The sequence below is a fragment of the Colletotrichum aenigma genome, assembly GCF_013390185.1.
Source record: "Colletotrichum aenigma strain Cg56 chromosome Unknown KSG_Cg56_contig05, whole genome shotgun sequence".
NCBI classification, from domain to species: Eukaryota; Fungi; Ascomycota; class Sordariomycetes; order Glomerellales; family Glomerellaceae; genus Colletotrichum; species Colletotrichum aenigma.
In genome coordinates this window covers 109,355-128,567 of record NW_023500911.1, presented here as the reverse complement: position 1 = coordinate 128,567, position 19,213 = coordinate 109,355, and the positions used below count along the sequence as shown (strand labels likewise).

General features: G+C 56.1%; 4 protein-coding genes across 4 annotated transcripts; 1 reads left to right on the top strand and 3 right to left on the bottom strand.

Moving 5' to 3' along the window:
* Positions 1-2,918: 2,918 nt before the first annotated feature.
* Positions 2,919-4,418, bottom strand: CGCA056_v007689 (Dihydroorotate dehydrogenase; the record flags this gene model as incomplete). The annotated part of the gene is made up of 1 exon (XM_037322937.1): positions 2,919-4,418. The coding sequence occupies one exon, from the start codon at positions 4,416-4,418 to the stop codon at positions 2,919-2,921; it is 1,500 nt and encodes a 499-aa protein (XP_037178551.1).
* Positions 4,419-4,812: 394 nt separating this feature from the next.
* On the bottom strand, positions 4,813-5,689 carry SYM1 (the record flags this gene model as incomplete). Its single annotated transcript, XM_037322936.1, has 2 exons — positions 4,813-5,245; positions 5,316-5,689. The coding sequence occupies 2 exons, from the start codon at positions 5,687-5,689 to the stop codon at positions 4,813-4,815; spliced, it is 807 nt and encodes a 268-aa protein (XP_037178550.1).
* A 1,137-nt stretch (positions 5,690-6,826) lies between these two features.
* CGCA056_v007687 (Vegetative incompatibility protein HET-E-1) lies at positions 6,827-8,269 on the top strand (the record flags this gene model as incomplete). Its single annotated transcript, XM_037322935.1, has 1 exon — positions 6,827-8,269. The coding sequence occupies one exon, from the start codon at positions 6,827-6,829 to the stop codon at positions 8,267-8,269; it is 1,443 nt and encodes a 480-aa protein (XP_037178549.1).
* Positions 8,270-9,652: 1,383 nt separating this feature from the next.
* CGCA056_v007686 (uncharacterized protein) lies at positions 9,653-12,277 on the bottom strand (the record flags this gene model as incomplete). Its single annotated transcript, XM_037322934.1, has 1 exon — positions 9,653-12,277. One exon carries the CDS (start codon positions 12,275-12,277, stop codon positions 9,653-9,655), a length of 2,625 nt encoding a protein of 874 aa, XP_037178548.1.
* Positions 12,278-19,213: the final 6,936 nt, after the last annotated feature.

The window sequence follows — 19,213 nt, the reverse complement described above, 5'->3', positions numbered from 1 at the left end:
TCCTATGACATAGTCGAAGCATACTACAGAGGGATCATGGAAGCTGATGTGCGACTGACCGACGGGCAATACATGGAACTACATCAAGATCAACATGACAGCGAAAGTACTAGACACTGCAATTGAGAAGAAGTTTTTCAACTTAGGCGGAAAGTGATTATGGGCAGCATGAGCAGCGATAATAGCGGAAACTACAATGGAAATGATCACTAGAATAGAGAGGAACGTAACAAAAGGCCAAACTAAGAGAAATAAGCTATGCTCACCACAATAAATACCTATCGTATGGTTAAACCTTGGGGTCGGGGAGACTGCCTAGAGCTCTAAGTTTCGGGCCCTGAAAAAATTAAAGAACTAGTACCGTAGTCACCTCTTCAGCCTCGAACCCTTAGGGCTGCACCAAAATTAACATGCGATTTACGAAGGCCGAAGAATAAGGGTCGAAGCGCCGCAGTTTGTTTCTTGAAGAACTATCTTCCACTGGCATCGTTGCCTTCGTCGCAAAATTTCACCCATACTCACGCATCAGATCTTTTCTTTTCAACGAGACCGACTAAATTACAATTGGAAACATGGATCCCGATATTTCTGACCCGCTCCTCGCCATTCTTGCTCTTTGTGTGCCACTTGCACTCTACACAGCGACTATCGAGATGCGTGAAGACATGCTTAATCCAGAACCGCGATTTCCAAAGAACATGTTGCGACGACTGTTGTGCTGGATTCTTATGTCAATCTCGTTTGTGTTCTTTTGGGTCACCATTCTGGTTCTTATGGCACTGCAAGCCACGTTGATTATTATCGGGCTTCCACTGATGGAAATTGGAAGGGTCCTAAGTCTGGCTGTCGGATCTTTCCCACCCTTGTGGGTTAAAACGATACAAGACGGTCTTTCAGAAAGGGTTGATGCTTGGGGGAACGGAATCGTATGCTCCAGCATCTGGTTTTCTGGGGGTTTCTTGGAGCGATCCAGACACGTCGACACAGAAGAGGGCTTCGACGAGGTGGATAGCACTTCCGACGAAGCTTTAGAAACCCTAGCCAAATCGGTAGCTTGATAACTCCGTACCAAACTTTGTGTAAACATCAACCCTTGTGTCCACACCCAAGCTATGCAGAGGTATATCTCTTGTTTTCTCCGAATGATCCGAATGAAGGATATCCATGGTATAAGATCTCATTTTTCTCCAGGCAACGTTGGAAGAACTGTTGCATTTATTGCTCAAAACTCCCTCCAATCCAACAACCTCACAACACCTATCACCACGACTATCAACTTACCGCCGGTACTTTACCGCTACTCGGTAGTCATCTTCTTCTCATTCAATACCAATCTAAACATGGAAGAGCATTGGGCGGCCTTGCTTTCTTTCTGCAAGTGGAGTTCAGTCATAATGGCAATCTTCTTCGGCATCCTGAGCGCGACCTGCATTATGTACTACGACATGTCTAAACTAAAACCGTGATTCCCAAAGAACCCGCTGCGGAGGACCTTCTGTTGGCTATTTTTGTCGACACTATTGGGGCCTTTTATTGTCGCTTACCTAGCAGCCTTCTTGGTATGGGGCTTGACCTTTATGGGTGTCACGATGCTCTTGTTACTTCTTCTCCCGGTTCTGTTCATTCTTGATGTCATCTTCGGACCAGCCTTCGGTCCCTTTGATTCCTCGGAGGATTCGGAGTTTACAAAGGGATCTCGCGAATTGTTCGGGAAACTCAGAGACCTTCCTGAACACTGGGAAGAGCTCGCTATATCTTTCAGCATCTGGCTCGCTGGAGGTTTCTTAGAATGTGCCCGCTGCGCAGCCAGGGACCAAAACTCAACTCAAACGGAGAGCAGCGCTTCTTCGGGGGAGCGATAAGGACATCACATGTAGTCACCATGTGTATCTAGTTAGGAAGAAGTATAGCTGCAAATCGAGAATTGCGTTGAGCAGCCAAGATTCTAATTTCGGTATTCGCCTAATCCACCATCTCTTTCTTGGAGCACGCATGTGACACATAGCAGGACTATTGCGACGGACATCAAACCCTGGTGGTGAATAGTCTTGTCTTGCGGAACTGGTATTAAGGTGCCAACCTGTGCCTACTTTCTGATGAACCCGTGACTCGTAAGTACAAAACGGTGTCGCCACGCCAAAAGACTCAGAATATATAAAAACCGCGGTCCAGCATTTCTGAACCCCACCATCTCACAACGTTTGACGGCCTTACCAACTACAGTCAACACCTCAATCAACACCCTAACATTATCCTCAGCCATACTCATCATGGAATCGCCAGTGCAAAGAGACCTAGAAGTCGATTGGAAAGAGCTTCTGTTCTTTCTTGCTGGGCCCGTCGCCGTCATCACATCTATTACCAGCATCGTCGTCGCGACCGTTCAGTTGTACGAGGACATGTCCAAGCCAAAGCCAAGATTCCCTAGAAACCCTTTGCGACGACTCTTCTGTTGGCTTTTCATAGCGAGTACGTTTGGGCCTTCTATGATCATTTATTTCGCGCTATTACTTGGGCTCGCCATTATTGCCACGGGGTGGGCGATTGTTGGGTTACCGATTTTCTGCGTCCTGCGGGCTATCTTGGAGCCAAGTCTCGGGCATTGGCCTTTCTCTATCCTGGACAAGCCTTCGAACGATGGATCAACGAAAGACGAACGAACGGGTGACAAATTTATTCCCGACCCCTGTCATTGGCCTGTGGTCTATACGGAGCAGGCTGTATCTTTCAGCATTTGGATCTCAGGAGGTTTCTTGGAGGGTACCCGCTCCACCGACGAGGAAGAAGCCTTGCTTGATGTAAAGGAGGACACACCAGACAGCCCAGAGGCGTAGATTTAGGTGTGTTCCTAGCATCTTGAGACTAGCGAGCAGGCAATCAATGAAAACGAAGCATTCAAAAGTCTAAATTTTGGTATTCTATGCCTGATCCACCAACTCTTTCTTTATCCTGGTGATTGTTCCCGGACCGCCGTATGTCAACCCCGTGTACACCATAGCGACGCTGGCGCCAGCGTTCAAAATCTTCAATGCCTGTTCTCCGTTGGTGATGCCTCCAGTGGCAAAGATGACCTTTCTCGGAGTATCCTTGCCCTCAATCAAGTCGTGAACCTTGCCCGACAGAGTGCCGTCCACGGAGGGGATAGCAGCAGCCTCGTCCGCCGAACCAGACTGCAGGGTCTGGCTGTCGAGCTTCTGGCGGTATCTCTTGACCAGCTCCAAAGTCCTGCCGTACATTTCGGGGCCGGAGTAGCCACCAGTCTCCATCAGTGCCTTCTGTTCCTTGGCGGAGAGTTGGACACCCTTCGGGACGACGCCCGTCCTACGCTTGGTCGTGTTGCCAACAATGACACCGTCAACGCCGCTGTTGCAAACGGCCTGGACAATGCCCTCGACCTGGGCATCCTCCTCCTCGTCAGGGGAGACCTTGACCATAACCTTGGGGCGAAACTTGCGGTCTGCCTTGGCCGCCTCGTCGACGACGGCGCTCAGCAACCTCGTCAGGGGCTCGGTAGCCTGCAGGTCACGCAGACCAGGGGTGTTGGGACTGCTGACGTTGACGACCAGGATATCGGCGTACTTGGCGAGGGCTTGCACACAGTAGACGTAGTCTTGTGTGACGGCCTTGACATCCCGCTCGTCCGTCTCCTTATTCTTGGCAATCTGCACAGCCAGAAGACGGCCAGGGAGCAGACTTCCAGCAGGCACACCAGCTTCGCCGTCCAAAACCTGCTGCTCGGTGACACCGGCCTTACGGGCGAATCTGCGCACACGCTCCCTCAACGTACCGGCCATGCTGACGGCGCCGCGGGAGTTGAGACCGTATCGGTTGACCATGCCGTCGATACTGGGGACGCGGAAGACGCGGGGCTTGGGGTTTCCTTCTTGTGGACGGGGCGTGCAGCCGCCGACCTCGACGACACCCGCACCGAGTGCGAACAGGGCGTCAGGGATGTCGGCGTGCTTGTCGAGGCCGGCGCTGATGCCGATGGGGTTCGCGAGCTGGAAACCGTAGACCTCGCTGGCGAGGGCGGGATTCTGGGCGAGGGTCCTGTCGCGTTCGCGGATGTGCAGACCCAAGTCGTAGAGGGACTTCATCATGGTCGTGCCGGCATGGTGGGCTTCTTCGGCGTCGCTGTAGATGAAGCGCAGCATGGGCGGCACAAGCCAGCGGTGGATGGAGGCGCGGGTATCGGTGGCATAGAGGTAGGAGACGTAGAGCGAGCCGGCGAGAGCGGTGCCGTACAGGGCAAGCTTCAGGTTGGAGCCAGCGTTAGATTCGGACGAGGAGCCGGTGCCGGTCGAGGCATGACGTCGAGGGACGGTGTTGCTAGGGAGTCGCGGGCGGACGAGGGCGGGATTCCTGGCCGCGCGGAGGGCGTTTTGCACGCGACCGGATCGCAAGCAAACGGAAGCCATTGCTGAGAAGAGCTGCTGGTCCTGGCCAGCACTCAATGGCTCGGCGTTGGTGCGGGATCGGGGGGGATGAAGATTTGCGGATGTCACTGCCGGAGACGGAATCGACGCGAAGTTCGGGCAGGGTCGACAGTTGGTGTCGTCTGGACTGGGATGCGGGACAGTGCGGGGACAGTGCCAGCTGACACGGTGCCAATTTAAGGGACCTGACTAGGTAATGGTATTTCTTGTCTAAGGGTAAATGGTATCAGATCATGACGTTCTCCATGTCGTCTAACCTTTTAAGCCAACGCCGTTCCAATGCAACAACAGAAGAAAAAATTCCGTCAAGGATGTCTAGGGTATTCTTTTCCCTCCACACTCTCTTTCTCTCTGGTTCCTCCTCCACGCCCTCCTCTCACGCCTCCATCTTTGCAGCCCCCTCGTGCACAGCGATGCCCTGCACCGCGTGTGCTTTCTTGGGGTGCGCCCTTACGTCTGCCTCTTCGGCCTCCTCGACGACTTCTGCTTGCCGGTTGAGGAAGCTCAGATAGGTCTGCCAGCCGACGGCAATGACACCCGAAAAGACGCTGCGGTATTCCATCGGGATAAACGAGAAGCTGAAGGCCGTCACGGCGGGCCACAGCTTGCACGAGTTGACGATGCTCACGGGAACAGTACGCCGAATTCGCTCGATGATCTGCTCGAAGTTGTCGCCAGCCAGGAAGGCCTGCATGCCGAAGAAGTACGAGTTGAATATGGGCGTGAAGCACACCTGATTCACGACGACCTTGGTGGCCAGGGATAGCAGGCGCGAGGTGTAGTTGAAGTTTTGGGAGAGGAAGATGAACCTGCCGCCCGTTCTGTTAGCTCGTCGCCGTCGCACATTGGGATTGGTCTTCTCGCAGAAGCACAACTTACCACTTATAGCTAGGGATGGAGGACAATGCGCCGATGATGAGGGACCTCGCGGTGCGCTCCGGGTTGTACTCATTACCGCTCATGTTCTGGGCGGACAAGTCGGCGCAAAAGTATATGACAAGGGAGCTGATGAACTGCGTCGTCAGGGGTCTCTTGCGCTGGGCTCTGGCATACCCCTCGGCGGCACGGGTCAGCGGACCGAGGCGCTGCCATAATGGGATCGTGGCGACGGTGTTGGGCACAGGAATAGGGTCGCTCTCTCTCTTCGGCTTTGGGGGCTCGGTGCCCGAGTTGGAGGAGTTTGCGCGGCGCTGCTGCTGGGTGAAGCGAGTGCGCAGGCCTGGGGCCTGGCGGCGCATGAAGGCTCGAAACATGGTCGCAGGTGGTGCTGCCATGAACTGGTGTATTCGGGGAATCATGATGTTGTCGTCGTGCGTGTTCGTGGTGTTGTTGTTGGGTTGCAGAAGATGTTGTCGAGGGATGACATGGCGGTCATGGGGATGGACATGGCCTTGAATGCTATCCTATCCAGATATGAGCGTGGGTTTGGGCGTGGGCGTGGGCGTGGGCGCGGGCATTGACATGGACATGGCGAAATGACAAACCCGCCTTGGTGCGCCTTGTGCCGCCGCCAACACAGCCGTGGAGAACTGCCAGATCAGATCCAAATTGGGTCCATCATCCCTCATCCCTCACAAAAAAGTCAAGGAACCAGCGGGAAGTTGCGGCACAGGGCCTCTGGCATTGCCGATGCCGCTGGACTCTCCTAGCGACTTGGACGAGCGTCGCAGGGGTCCGGGTTGTTCCCACCAGCCCACGCCTTGGAAGTTGGAATGTAAGCCCGTTCAACAACAAAACAGTGGGGCGCATTGTTTTGTGCCTGTTTCTGTTGGTCCGTATCATTTTCGCAGTGCTCTTGCGTGCTCGGGCCGACCGCGCTAACCTTACCTAAGGTACCTTGTCTTACCTAAGTAGGTACGCACCTTTCCTTAATGAAGACGCCTAACACGCCTGCCAGCTGTCAGTCCAGGTGCCGGCCGCTTGTGCCTGGCTGACAGCTGCCACCCGCTGGACCCCTCCTTTGACTCAAGGAAGCGGACTATTGACTTGGCTCACCTGACCTAGCAACCATCAAGTTGTGTGTGATGCTCTTCGTCGGATGACTACAAGACCTATCAACCCCGTCTCGTGTTCCTCAAATCTGCTACTGAGGACCAAAGGTTTCTTCATGCCCAAGCATACCTACGTGAGGCGGTTACTGAGACCAACACAAGCTGGATGCTCAGCTGCGCCCCCTATGAGGCTAACACTTGCCTTGAAAGTGACTGACAGATAGCCTGCCTGGGTTTGCGGAACCCCAAACCAGCTCCTTTCATCCTCCATCCACCCTTTGCTGAGTGTCTTCGTCTTCTTCTGTGCCTCCCAAGGACAAACGGCGTGCCCTACCTGTCGACGACAACCCACAGAGATTGCAGAGTGAAACCCACGCACGACAGACCTCAACGCCCGGCATGTGGCTCATCAATACCAACACCTTCGAATTGCGCATGTTCAATGGCCCCCAAAACGTCCCTCCATACGCAATCCTATCCCATACCTGGGGCAACGACGAGGTGACGTTCCAAGATATTCAACAGAACCTGCACCTCGCCCGCACACAGGCTGGTTTCTCCAAGATCGAGGGAACATGTTACCAAGCACTGCGTCACCAGATTGATTGGGCCTGGATCGACTCGTGCTGCATCGACAAGACTTCGTCCGCCGAGCTGTCTGAAGCCATCAACTCCATGTACTCGTACTATCTCCTGGCCCGGGTCTGTTTCGTTTACCTCTGCGATGTCCCTCCGCCTTCTGCCTCTCCGCCCATGGGCAACATGCCCTCCCTTGCAAGATCCCGTTGGTTCACCCGCGGCTGGACCCTTCAAGAGCTTATTGCTCCTCGCCGAGCCATCTTCTACGCCTCGGACTGGTCGCGCATCGGAACCAAAGGCCTGCACCGCGGCGAGCAGCCATTCATCGCAGCAATCGCAGCCATCACGGGCGTTTTCGAGTCGGTCCTCTCCAAGACACGATCACCCCGTGACTATTCCATCGCAGAGCGCATGTCCTGGGCCGCTGCCCGCCAGACTACCCGCCCAGAAGACCTAGCCTACTGCGTCATGGGGCTATTCGGTGTGAACATCCCCGTCTTGTACGGCGAGGGCCTGACACATGCCTTTCAGCGCTTGCAGCACGAGATCATTCGTACTTCTCCCGACGAAACCATCTTCGCGTGGCGCGTTGACCCGGCCCAGGAGTTTATGGACTCCCATACTGGCGAGCGACGACGGCGTGCCCTCAACTCTGGTCTTTTGGCCGACTCGCCTGCCGATTTCGCCCGCTCCCGCGATGTACATCAGCGGGCCCTGCACAGAGGCTCCCCGTTCCGGCTCTTCAGCATGACCAACATGGGAATCTCCATCACCGCGGAACTGATCACGTTGGCCGCGCCCGGCAGCCCGCGCGCTAGCCCGCGAACTAGTCCCTCGCCGGGTAGACCTAGTCCGTCACCATCCGTCCAGCCGCCGGAGTCAAATCTCGTAATTCTCCCGATTGGGGCAAGCGACCGGCCGACAGACACCGGGCCACGGGCTCGAGTGGGGCTCTATCTCGAGCCTGTCCTGCCGGCACCGGCATTGCCGTCGGGGGCGGCGCCGTCTGCGTATTCTCAAGTGTTCTACCGCCGCGTCCGATGTGACGACTTTTGCTTCGCGCCACAGCCTATTGGCGACTTCCCCCGTGGCCATGAACAGGAAATTTTCATACTAGAAGACGAGCAATTCGCCGAGATGCGGTGGGCAGACAGGCCTTCTTCAGCTGGCGGGGGGTCACCATCCATCGGCGGGAGATTGTCCTTGTCTCCTAGTGCGTCGCCGAGGGCATCGCCAAGGTTGGGGACCATGGATTTGACCTGAAATAATGCATAGACTTGAATAGAGCCATGAATCAGCGCAAACGGGCACAGGGATGATGGGGTAGTGGACAGAAGTACACTAGAGGAAGTATCAGCAACAGAAATGCACATAGCATTAGTGTGGAAGTGTGGCACCAGTGCCTACAACCTGAGGTAGACGTAGACACGCAGAAAGAGAGGCACAGTCCAGCAGGGCAAGGGGAACTAAGACCATCTTTCCAGTAGTGCTGCACGATTGAAAATAGATACCCATTCCATTAGTTTTGAATTCGACGCTCTACACATACTTTTGCAAGACAAGATTGCCCGGAAAGGCTCCACGCCTTACGCCCCCCAACCAACCACTGTAGTCGGTAAGCTTCATTACTAGGTAGACGGGCATCACCCTTCACACGCTGTTAAGACACTTCAGTGAGCTTCACGTCTTTGCTTTCGCAGTGCAGCAAGAGTACGTTTGAATCCTTTTCATTCAACCAGCACACGTAAAGTGTGCCTCCTACTCCAGAACATGAGACTAGGCTCCCCTTGAAGGGTGAGTTACTCGGGTATCTCATCCAGGAAGCCCTCCTGTACTACATACACATACATATCCCAAGGTGCATGTCATAATGCCCTGTTTTGTTCTCCCAAAAAAGCCCCCTTCCTGATTTTCCTTCCAGTCTAATCTTTTCGGCACACGCATGCCACCCTTTTTTTTTCGTAAGTGTTCCACCGTCCTTTGCCGTAAAAGACCAGAAGGGGTGGGTTGGATATCCCGAACGACAGGTGGTGCGTGCTGTGCTGCCGCCAGAAAGGGGACGGACCATCGCGCGTCCCTTTCGAATGTAATAAAAAAACAACAAATCTCAAATGTCTCAAATCCACCCCCCTGCTCGCCTGTGAGAAGGAAGGGAAGATGGGAGACGTGGTATCAAACGGTATATGCCAAGAACACGAAACGAAGAAAGCATACCGCACGTCGCTTAGTATGCACCGGGGAAGTAGGAAGGCGGGTCGTAAGGTCGTATCATACACATCAGGTGAATCAAAGAAGCCCAATGGCTGCTGCCGATTGCCGAGATGAAGACGAGAGGTACGGGTGAGATGCCATGAGCAGTCCAGAAGATTTTCGAGGTCGATAAGCCAGCCAGCACGTCGAGATTCAGGGTTTTGTTGTTTTCCAAGTGTTTTTGTGGTTTTTGTCGTCAGTGATAAGGAAATAGTTAGGAGAGTTGAATGAGTGAATATGGTCGGTGCGACAGTTAAGGAAAGGTTAATGAGCGTCGGGTGTCGAATCTGTTTTGTCGACGTGGATAGAGATATAAGGAAATGTTGAAAGATCGTCGTCGCGCTGGTGCTGGGCTGGCAATATCTTCCCCTGTCATCATCTGTGTTAGCTGCTCGTTTAGTAAACGGCATCACTGGTCCTCCTCTGGTCAACGCTCGCGCGGGGCGAGACCTCGAGCATCTTTGCGCTCCCCGAGCTCACATGCCTGGCGAGGCCCCTGCTGAGGCTCACGCTCGTGGCGCGTTGGAGCTGGGGCGTCTCGCCCTCGGAGTTCTCGGCCGACGTGACGGGGCTGTCGACATCCTCAAACGTCTTGAGCAGGCCCTCGCGGCTCTTGATCCGTTGGTGCTGATACGGCACGACCGCCGTCGCCCGCTGCCTCTCGACAGACCCCCACTTCATGTCCGCCTCGTCCATCATCGTCACCTCCTCCTCGTCGCTGCTGGGGAACGCGTCGCCGGTGGACTTGCGCGGCGTGCGCTCGTCGTCGTCGGCGCCGAGCATCTCGCGGGACGGCGTGGCGAGGTTGGAGAGGTACTCGTCATCGGCGAGCTCCTCCTCGGTGTCGTTGGCCGAGGGCGAGTGGCTGCGGTTCTGGGGCTGGAAGCGCTGGATGCTGGCGGCGCGCATGCCTGACGCCCTGCGGTTTCCGATGCGGCCGGAGAGCCACGAGGCCTCGGAGTCAATGGACGCCAGGGAGACGGACTGCGGCTGCTCGGGCGAGGGCTGGATGCTGTGTCGCAGCGAGGTCGGTGTCTGCCTCATCTTCTCGAGCTTCTCCATCTTTTCGTCGACGCGGCGAAGATCAGATGTGGGAGTGTCGTGCCTGACGACGGCGGGGGATTCATCGTCGTCAAGAGTGTTTTCTGCGGTCCTGGCCTCCGAGACAATGGGCAGAGGAGGCTCGTCCACTTCCGGCGACCCCACGCGCGAGTCCGGAGGGCTGAGGGGGAGCTCGGGCAGGTCTTCCCTGAAGCGCGAGCGGGTGCGCTTGGGAACGCCGGAGCTGACCTTGCGAGGAATGTAGTTGATCGGTGGCGGCACCACTTGCATTGGCGCTTGCGGCTCCTCTGTCGGTGGCGTTTGTGTCTGAGTCTGCGACTGAAGCTGGGCTTGGGCCTGGGCCGCGGCGGCTTGCATCTCCTCACGCGACGTGTTGGAGAACGATGACGGTCCAGAGTTTCTTCTCTTTCTCTTACCCCAGCGGAAAAGGGCTGAGAGTGACAGACGGGCCCGGAGGATTGACTCGGACGCCTTGCGGGGGATGGTCTCGTCTTGTCTTGACGACAGCGGCGACACGGCGTGCTCTTCTTCCGGCGACCTTGACCTTGACTTTGACTTCTTCGAACGAAGCAGGCTGCGTCTCAGTCTGATGCTTCCCATGGGCGCCAGCTTCGTGCTAGGCTTGCGTTCGGGAACGGGCTGCTGCGGCTCGGGGGACGGCGCCGACAAGGGAACATCGGGCTGGATGCTCGACGGTCGGTGGAGGTCATGGTCGATGTCCATCGGTTCCGGTTGGGGTAGCGCCTGTTCTTCTTCTGTTGAATGCCTGGCCGGTCGATATGATGAGCTGGATGCCCGTCGCCTGTGCTTGGAGGACGTCACCACAGCAGAGGTCGCTGTGTCCTCCCCGATGCCCAAGCCCACCATCTCCCGGCCCAAAACACCTCTCTCCATGTTCACGGGTGGGGGAGAGCCGCTGTGCCGTGCCTCAGCTTCGGCCTCGCGCTGCTTCTCCGCCCTCCTTGCTAACCTCCTCTCGACTCTTTCCTGGTCTCGTTGACGCCTTCGTTCCCTCCTCCTCGTGTCTCTTTCCATCAGTTCTCGCAGGTCGGCGGCGTCGAGGTCGTCGGCGAAACTGTTCACTCTCTTGTGTGCCCTCACCACTGACTCGGGCACTCTCTCGGAAACCTTTCTCTTCTGTTGTTGGTGTTGCTGTTGTTGGTGGCGTGAATGCCCTGAGCTGCTTTGCCCAGGGCCCCATCGTGGGTATACGGTGTGTCGTAATGTCGGTCGGGGTGCCAGCATTTCGAGGGCCGACACCCGGAACGAGTGCATCTCGGAGTCGGACGACATGCTGGAGTGAATCGATATCGGCAATGAGACGTCGGAGGCCCTGTTCTCGAGAGGGCTTCTGCTCCTGCTGCGGAAGCCGAGGCCCCCCGTCGTCTTGACTCTCTTGCTTTGTTTCCTCATCGGCCGACCGGATGTCCAGTCGTCGGCCGCTGGCCGTACCGGCGCGAAGTTGGTCATGGCCTTGATCTCGGCCTCGCGATCCGTGTCTTCTCTCCTCCGCTTGCTGGACTTCCTGCGGGAGGAAGAGCCCTTCTTGGGTTGGCCGTGGCGTGCATTATGTAGGGTTGGCGCCCGCTGCCACGCGGGATCCCCTTTTTCTTCTCCGTCATTTCGGTCGGCTGGGAAGGGCCCTGTCAGCCGCCCAGGTACCGGTGGACCCGAGCCTTTTTGCCCCGCGACGCGGATGGAGTCGTTGCGACCGGGGGAGAAGCTGTAGGTACGGGTCCGTCGGGTCAGCTTCTTGGAGGAGGGGTGCTGCTGCTGCTGCTCTTGCTCGAGTCGCTGTTTCTTCTTCGGCTTTGCCGCCCTGTCTTGTTGCTGGACATAAGCATATTCGCTGCCGGTGGTGAGATTGTCTCGTGGAAGAGGCGCCTCCACGTCGGACAGGTTTGCGCCGCTTCGCGAGCGTTTGCGACCGCTCCTCCGGCGAAAGGGCCAGAGGGCCATTTTGCCCAATGCGTTGTCGCCCAACAGCAATCAATGGTAGGGGGGGGGGGTTACGTGTGTGTTAACGCGAAGTGCTGGGTTGTTCGTCGCAGGACCGGTTTCTGTATGAGTGCATGATCGGTGTTGATTACTCGAGATCGGGGGACATGTGCTGCGTGTTGGACGGGCGGTCTCGTTTAGATCTCAATGCTGCCGTGCCGGGAGGTCCTTTTGCCTCTTGTTGGTGGTGTATGTCTGGTATTGTCTCTCTTCCAAACTTGGCTCTGCCAGAGGCTTGGTAGGTACTGCACTGTACTGCGTACTGCTGCGTAGTAGTCGCCACCAGTTTCGCAATGGGCTCGGGCAAAACGAAGGTAAGGCTGCGTAGGACCCGAGCGAGAGGAATACGGGAAGCTTGCCTGCTTAAAGAAGGCGCCAGGGTTGTGCAGCAGTTAATATGGGTTTGGGTGCAGAGGTGTTCCGGACCGTATGCGCGTGTGTAAAGCGAGTGGAGGAAAGGCGAGGGAAAGGTTACGGGATGCAACAAGGAAGCAGCAACCTAACGGTACATGAAGAGGGGAGAAAAGAGGGACGGGACAGACAAAGTCATATGCTATGCAAAGTGGCAAAGGACATTGGCTGACGGTGAGAGAGATGGCATACGTAGATGATGGAATGGTGGATGATGGGGAGGGGGCCCAGAAAGAATCGCTTCAATCAGGCTTACAGACAAGAAGAGCCAGAAGGGGGCCAGCAGACCTTTTCCTTCTTTTCCTTGGTGCTGGACATGCAAGCTGCTGGACTGGTCTGGATAGGTAGACTGACTTCAGACCAACTACGTAGGTGCTGTATGCCATCCGTCTCTCTACTTTTCACTACGCATGTACATGCACTCTGGTCAGGAGCAAGAAGGTGTACATAAACTCAGCACTTGCAGACGGGCATTGGGACGACGACAGCTTGTTTCTTGGCTGGCGCACTTTGGCTTGCTGCCGGTGCATTTGCTTGGTGCTGGTGCTGGTCCGGTACTTTGCAGTACGTACTTCATAGTTGTAGTGGTCTCCGCAAGGTACAATCGACCTTACCCTTACAGTGCTGACCAAATAGGAACAGGTCTGCTCGACTGGGTGGCAGGGCAAGGGAGAGTGAGCCGGGGACCTTTGGAACCAGACCAGGAAAAGACGGTTGGCCAGGGCTGGTTGGGTTTGGGTTGCGAAGGGCCAAGGGTCAGCCAAGGGCCAGGGGGTGTGTACATGGACATGGGACATGGTCGTGGTGTGGTCCGCCGCCGGGGGTGTGTTTCTCTCTTCGTTTCTCCTTCTCCTGGTCAGTGGTCCCTCCTCTGCTGTTCAGATGGAGACAGAAATGGGGTCCTTAACGGGGTGAAGATGTGCCATGTGCCTCAGAAAGCTGTGCGTGACTCCGCAATGCGCTGGCCGTAGGTGGTGTTGTATGTCGTTGTGCTGCGCATCGCATCGATAGCTCCGATCAATCTGAGAGCAGAGCAGAGCACACACAGATGGCTGCTCATGGAAGAATTGGCTAGGGGATGCCGTGCTTGCTGCGGCGATAGTATTATGCAGTATGGTCTTGTTCCTAGAACATGTGTGTGTGTGTGTGTGTGCCCCCTGTGCCGCCGCCGCCAGAAGGAGAGGGAGCCCGAGGGATGGCTAGCAGACTCCGGCCGGCAGGGGGAATGTCGATGTCGTCGATTGGACATGGGACTGGGCTTGATCGCCGCAAATATTTTCTCCTTCAGTGTCAATGGGGTGGAACCGACCTCCTCCCCGGCGCACCACCCGCTGCTCATTGCCCTGGTCTGCCCTGGTCTGGACTCGAGAGCAGGAGAGTGAATGAGGGAGCAAGACTGACGAGCAGCAGGAAACTGAGGACGAGTGATACGATGCGATGCGGATTTTGCCATGCGCTGATGCGAGGTGGTTCCTGGCCTGTCTTGACTGATTGATGCCCGGAGCGGATCGTAGGGGGGAAACGGACGGCGGCCGGCTGTTGAATGTCTCTCCTCTCGTTGCTGTGTTTGGTCCGCCGCTGCTTTGCTCCAGCCCGTCCCGCCGCCCTGGCTTCTTGACGTCCCAGTGTCTCAGCGGCTTTCTCATAATGCCTCCCGGTGTCTTGCCACCACTCTCTTCTCGCCATGTCTTGTCTCGTCCTTGTCTGCCGCTGGACCATTGCTGTTATCTGTCATTCCACCCATCTTTACTGATGACCAGCCGTTGATAGCGACGCAATGTACATGTTGCTTGATACTTCAAGCAGCTAGGTACTGGACCCTCCCTGCACAAGACAGAGCTACCAGTCAAAACTATTCGGCTTTTCCAACGGTCGTGTCCTAGGGGTCTACCCTGGAAGTACCCGTGCCGCCGGGCGCTGTGCTTCCAGGGCAGAAAAGGCAACGAAAAGTACGTGTAGGTGCCAGAAAGGCAAAAAGGAAGGGATGTGGGAGGGGTTAAGGCAAGGTACCCGTACCTTGCGGCATCGTATCCGCGGCTCTCGTCCCGTCTCCAACTCGTACAGCGCAACCCAGGTTCTGGGCACGTTTTGCTCTGAACAGTGAGTGCTGCAGTACATCTATATGCTTCACCAGGTCCACTGTTGGCTGCGATACAGTTCAATAGGAAGCTGCGGAAAACAGGAACAGGAATGGGGACAGGAACAGCAGCAGACGGGTGGGTGCGATGCTGAGCTTTGAGTCTCGTCATTGGCCTGCTTCTCTGCTGCTGCGCAACTCCGTAGCGATGCAGACGACTGCAGCCGCCAGCATTTCTTGCCGAGGCGGTCTACGAGTCTGCCGGCCAGATGTTCCCTGAATCTGAGCTGTCTGGCTGAATCCGAGTCTGGGTCCTCAACGGATATCATTCCAAAGTTGAGAGGAATGCCGTTGTCCCTGAGTCATAAACATTCCTCTCGTGGGAGAGGGATGGGAATTCCGAGAGGCGAAGTTCGCCGTCCGACTCAGGCATTCCCAGCCTCCATCAAAGATATTGTCGTCAATAGACGACGCATCGACTCGATTGACTCTTGATTAATAAAGCGCCTCCTTTTGGGCTCCTTTTGGGGTAAACCTCCATAGTGCTCCCATAGTGTTATTCCTTGCTGTGCCACATATTGGACCCCGAAAACCCCCAAGAATATCCAGATGCGCCGGCTCAAGTCCAATCGCGACCCACTCGCCCGCTAGACGAGGAAGATAATCGGATATTCCCTGGTTCTGTAGCACTGAACCAAACAATTATTGTCGCTGGGCGTGACGAACCATAGAACATACGGAGAAACAAACCCATCGGCTGCAACTCTTTGCCGCATAAGCGATAGCGACTGCCTAGGGCTTCAAACGAGAGAGTATCCACGCTTTGCCCGGCACGTCTGTCCGGCTACTACGGCGTTCTAGCTGGGAAGGGCACACTGACTGATACAATATGGCGTCTTTTGGCCTCTGGTTTTCAGCTTGCCTCTTCGCCTCTTGATCCTGATGACGAGGCAACAGCGTCAAGTTGTCGTTTACCTGTTGCCCAACGAAGGTTGACGAAAGCTCGGTGGTGGCTCGTGTGCTCCTCCGCCAACTTTACTGTCGAACCCCCAGCTTTCATCTCGTCGCGCCGCCTCGTCTGCCCACCGGGCTCAACTCACAGACGGTTGCACAGGACGAGGCGTGCGCTTGGCTCCAGCTCTAAGAGCCCCTAAGGCGGGTTGTCGGTGACGCTGACAATCGGTTTGGCACCAGCCAAGTACCGGCTGTCCCGCCGTCAGTTTGTAGGGTTGGGATCGACTGGGGCAGAGTCGAGGAGCCCAGGCAGATGGCAGAGCTAGCGCTCGCTGTCGCTGTCTGTCCCTCCAGTCGAGAGACCCAGATGGGAGGAGTACTCAAGCTCATCCCCTCACGGCCCCATTCCTCCAGCATCTAGGCACTGACGCCAGCCAACTGACAAAGCATACCAAGACGACGGCTCTTGACCGAAACTGCTTAGCTGTTGAGGGGGCACACCATCTGACCTCTCTAGCCCCAAGAATGGCGTCCCTCAATTGCCTCCGCCTGCCGCGTTGCCAGAGATCCCGCTGCTTCGTTGTTCCTGCTGGCCACACGAGGTTTCTATTCCGGGCGGTTGCCATCCATCCTTATCTCTCGCCATGCGCCGCCGTACTGTGCTGCTCCAGTGCTCAAGACAGGGGCGAAGAAACAGCTCAGCGACCCGGCTGCATGCGCAACGAAGTCAAGTCTGTCTGTCCAGCAGGGAAGCCCTGTTGCACCAGTGTGCGTGGCCTGAAGGGATTGTACTTGTAAAAATCCTGAAGCGTCCAACGTGCTGTTTGCCAGGCACAGGGTCAAGCGCCGTTGGGTAGCAGGGATCATCGTCTTCTTCCACAAGTACCGTTACCTCAACAGCCGGACACGAGTACCTAGATGTCCTCGTGGCCATTAGCTTCCGGGGCTGTATCGGGCACAACTCAAAAATGGTCAGGCAACGAACCTCTACAACCACTGACCAGTCTGTGAACGATCTTGGCCAGTCCAGGTGGGAACCTGCAGGTCGCTTTGGTGGAATACCCTCAATTTTCCTTCGTATTCGTCCGCGAAGCCCTGAACAGGCGGTTCAGAGCATGCTGGAACCCGTATTGCTGCAAGCCGTCCACGGCCTCGGGGCCCGGTACTCGCCGGCATCGAACAAGACAAGGGCGTCCAAGGCCTGGATTCATTGCCCCATCACGCAAAATTTCTGACTTCTCACTTCTCCCCGCCCTGATGCGATGAGATCGGAGTTTTCTTATGGACGGATAGCCGTACCGTCGCCCCATTGCTGTGTATGTGGTCATAGCATGGCGAACTGCGACGCTGAGACTTCGTCTCCGTCCTGCTGCATCGCATTTCCTTGCTGTTTGTTATCCTCTTATCAAGTCAGGCCCACGAGCCTCCTTCCTCTTCTCTCTCGCTCTCAAGTCACTGTGCCTGAGACGTCCCTCAGGTATCCGAAGGCTCCTGCTTCGCGGCGATGCGACAGAAGGTTTCGACCATTATGTCATGGCTCCCGTGGCTGGCAGGGCAGGATAACATTCCATCACAAGGATGCGCGTCAACCTTGCCAGCCCAGAGTCAGGACGTTGCACTGGACCTCCTGCAGCTGATTCGGCGTGGCTGCTGCGAGTGAAGGGGCCTTCATCACTGTCCGTGGCTTCACCCTGCCGCCCTGCTTGGCTTGCTAACCAAACCGCGCCAGACCAGCCTGTTCGCCCGGCGGCGGCTGACCGGGGTTCTAATTCCTTAGTCCTCCTGGAGGCGATCACTTAAGATTGGCGTCCCATCACAACGTCATGGCGGCGGGGGCCGTTTCTCTCGCAGACTTCCCAGCTTACACGGCGTAATTTCGTCATCTCTCAACCGCGGCCTCAATCTGCTTCCCTTTTTGGGGGCGGGAAATCACTCCGTGGCTTTTGGCTGCGTGCTGTGCTGTGGTGAGACTCCCAACCGGCGATTGAGCAACCTTCCAACGGTTGCATGCGAGATATGGTCAAACGTGTCGTGCTCCGCCGTCATTTCTCCTGAGTGGTCCGATGCACACTGCAGGTGTCGGCGGCATCGTGCCTGTCAGACTCGACACGTAGTGCAAACTCCCCCGGATATTGTTGCTGGTGCTGCGTTGTGCTGCGGAGGGCAATACGGGGAGGGGAGGCAAAGGATGTTTGTGGACAATGGTCGCTCTGTCGCTCCGTTACATCGGATTAAACACAGACCACTGTTCACATCGGCGGCGTCTGTATCGTCTTATCCGATTCAATGCGGCCTCATTCCGGGCTGCTGTGCGTGCTGTTCATTTCATTCATGTGGTGGCGCCCAGCATACGACATGTCCGTGGCAAAGCAGACGGACATGCAATGGAGTGTGCGCCTGTGTTGTGAGCCATCAGGAGCACTTGCTCCCACCATATTGGCACAGCGCTAGGAATAAGCATGCTGGATGATGATGACCGCAGGAGCAACAGTTGATGATTCGAGGGTGAACCATCTCTCCCTCGTCAGCTTGACATATGGATCGTCGCAAGTGAGCGGCGATGCCGTTCATGCCTCCCGTGCCCCGTCAAGAAGAACCACGGTTCAGGCGCGAGGTCTGCACGTCACCCGTGGAGGCCCATCGGACGACTTGCTCTTCTTGGTCTGTTGAATCGGATTAGGGGTCCTTCGCGAGGGGCCGATAGTGAACAAGCGAAGGAAGCGATGATCGATTCTGGCAGGTCTGTTCTGTGGCTACGGCCTAGACCATCATGCGTCGAGGTCAGAGCAGATTTGCGGATTTGAATCCATAGCCAATAGCGGTTGTGCAAGGCCCCTTTCATCTGATGGAAAAGCTCCCTGGCGGCGACGCTAGACCGGGACATGGTGAAAAGCAATTCCAGTGTTACACGCTCGGAGCTTCTGTCACAAGGAGTCTGTTTCTTTTTGACCAATGAATTCGCACAATGTCGGATGTTTCAGAGACGAAGCCGTAAAAGGGCAGCCAGTAGCAGGGTGTCGACGATATGAGATGACTCTGGCGTGTCTAGGTCCAGAGAGGCGGGTTCGACGAGGGCGGGAGATCAAAGTCAAAGACTGCAATCAGTCCAGACATGGCAGGCACGCAGGACAGGGCAGTCGGAAATGCCTGGGAGCCATGTGGGCAGAGTGCGGGAACGGGCTGGGGTTCAGTGCAGATCGCAGCTGGCGTGAGGGTGTGTTCATCTGCTCATCTCTGTCCCGTTCGGCTCGACGTGAGGAGGTTGCTGGCGTTCAATTGGTCTTGAGGGAAGCGAAGTTGAAGCTGTGGCGATGGGACAAGGTCATCTGCCGTCGTGAGCAAGGGTGTATATTGCTAGAGGGTGTTCTGGACTGGACCATATGGTCCGCTTCTTTGTAATAGTCCTCTCCTCGTTCCTGTGCAGCAGCAGCTCTTCGATATCCTGGCGACGCCGG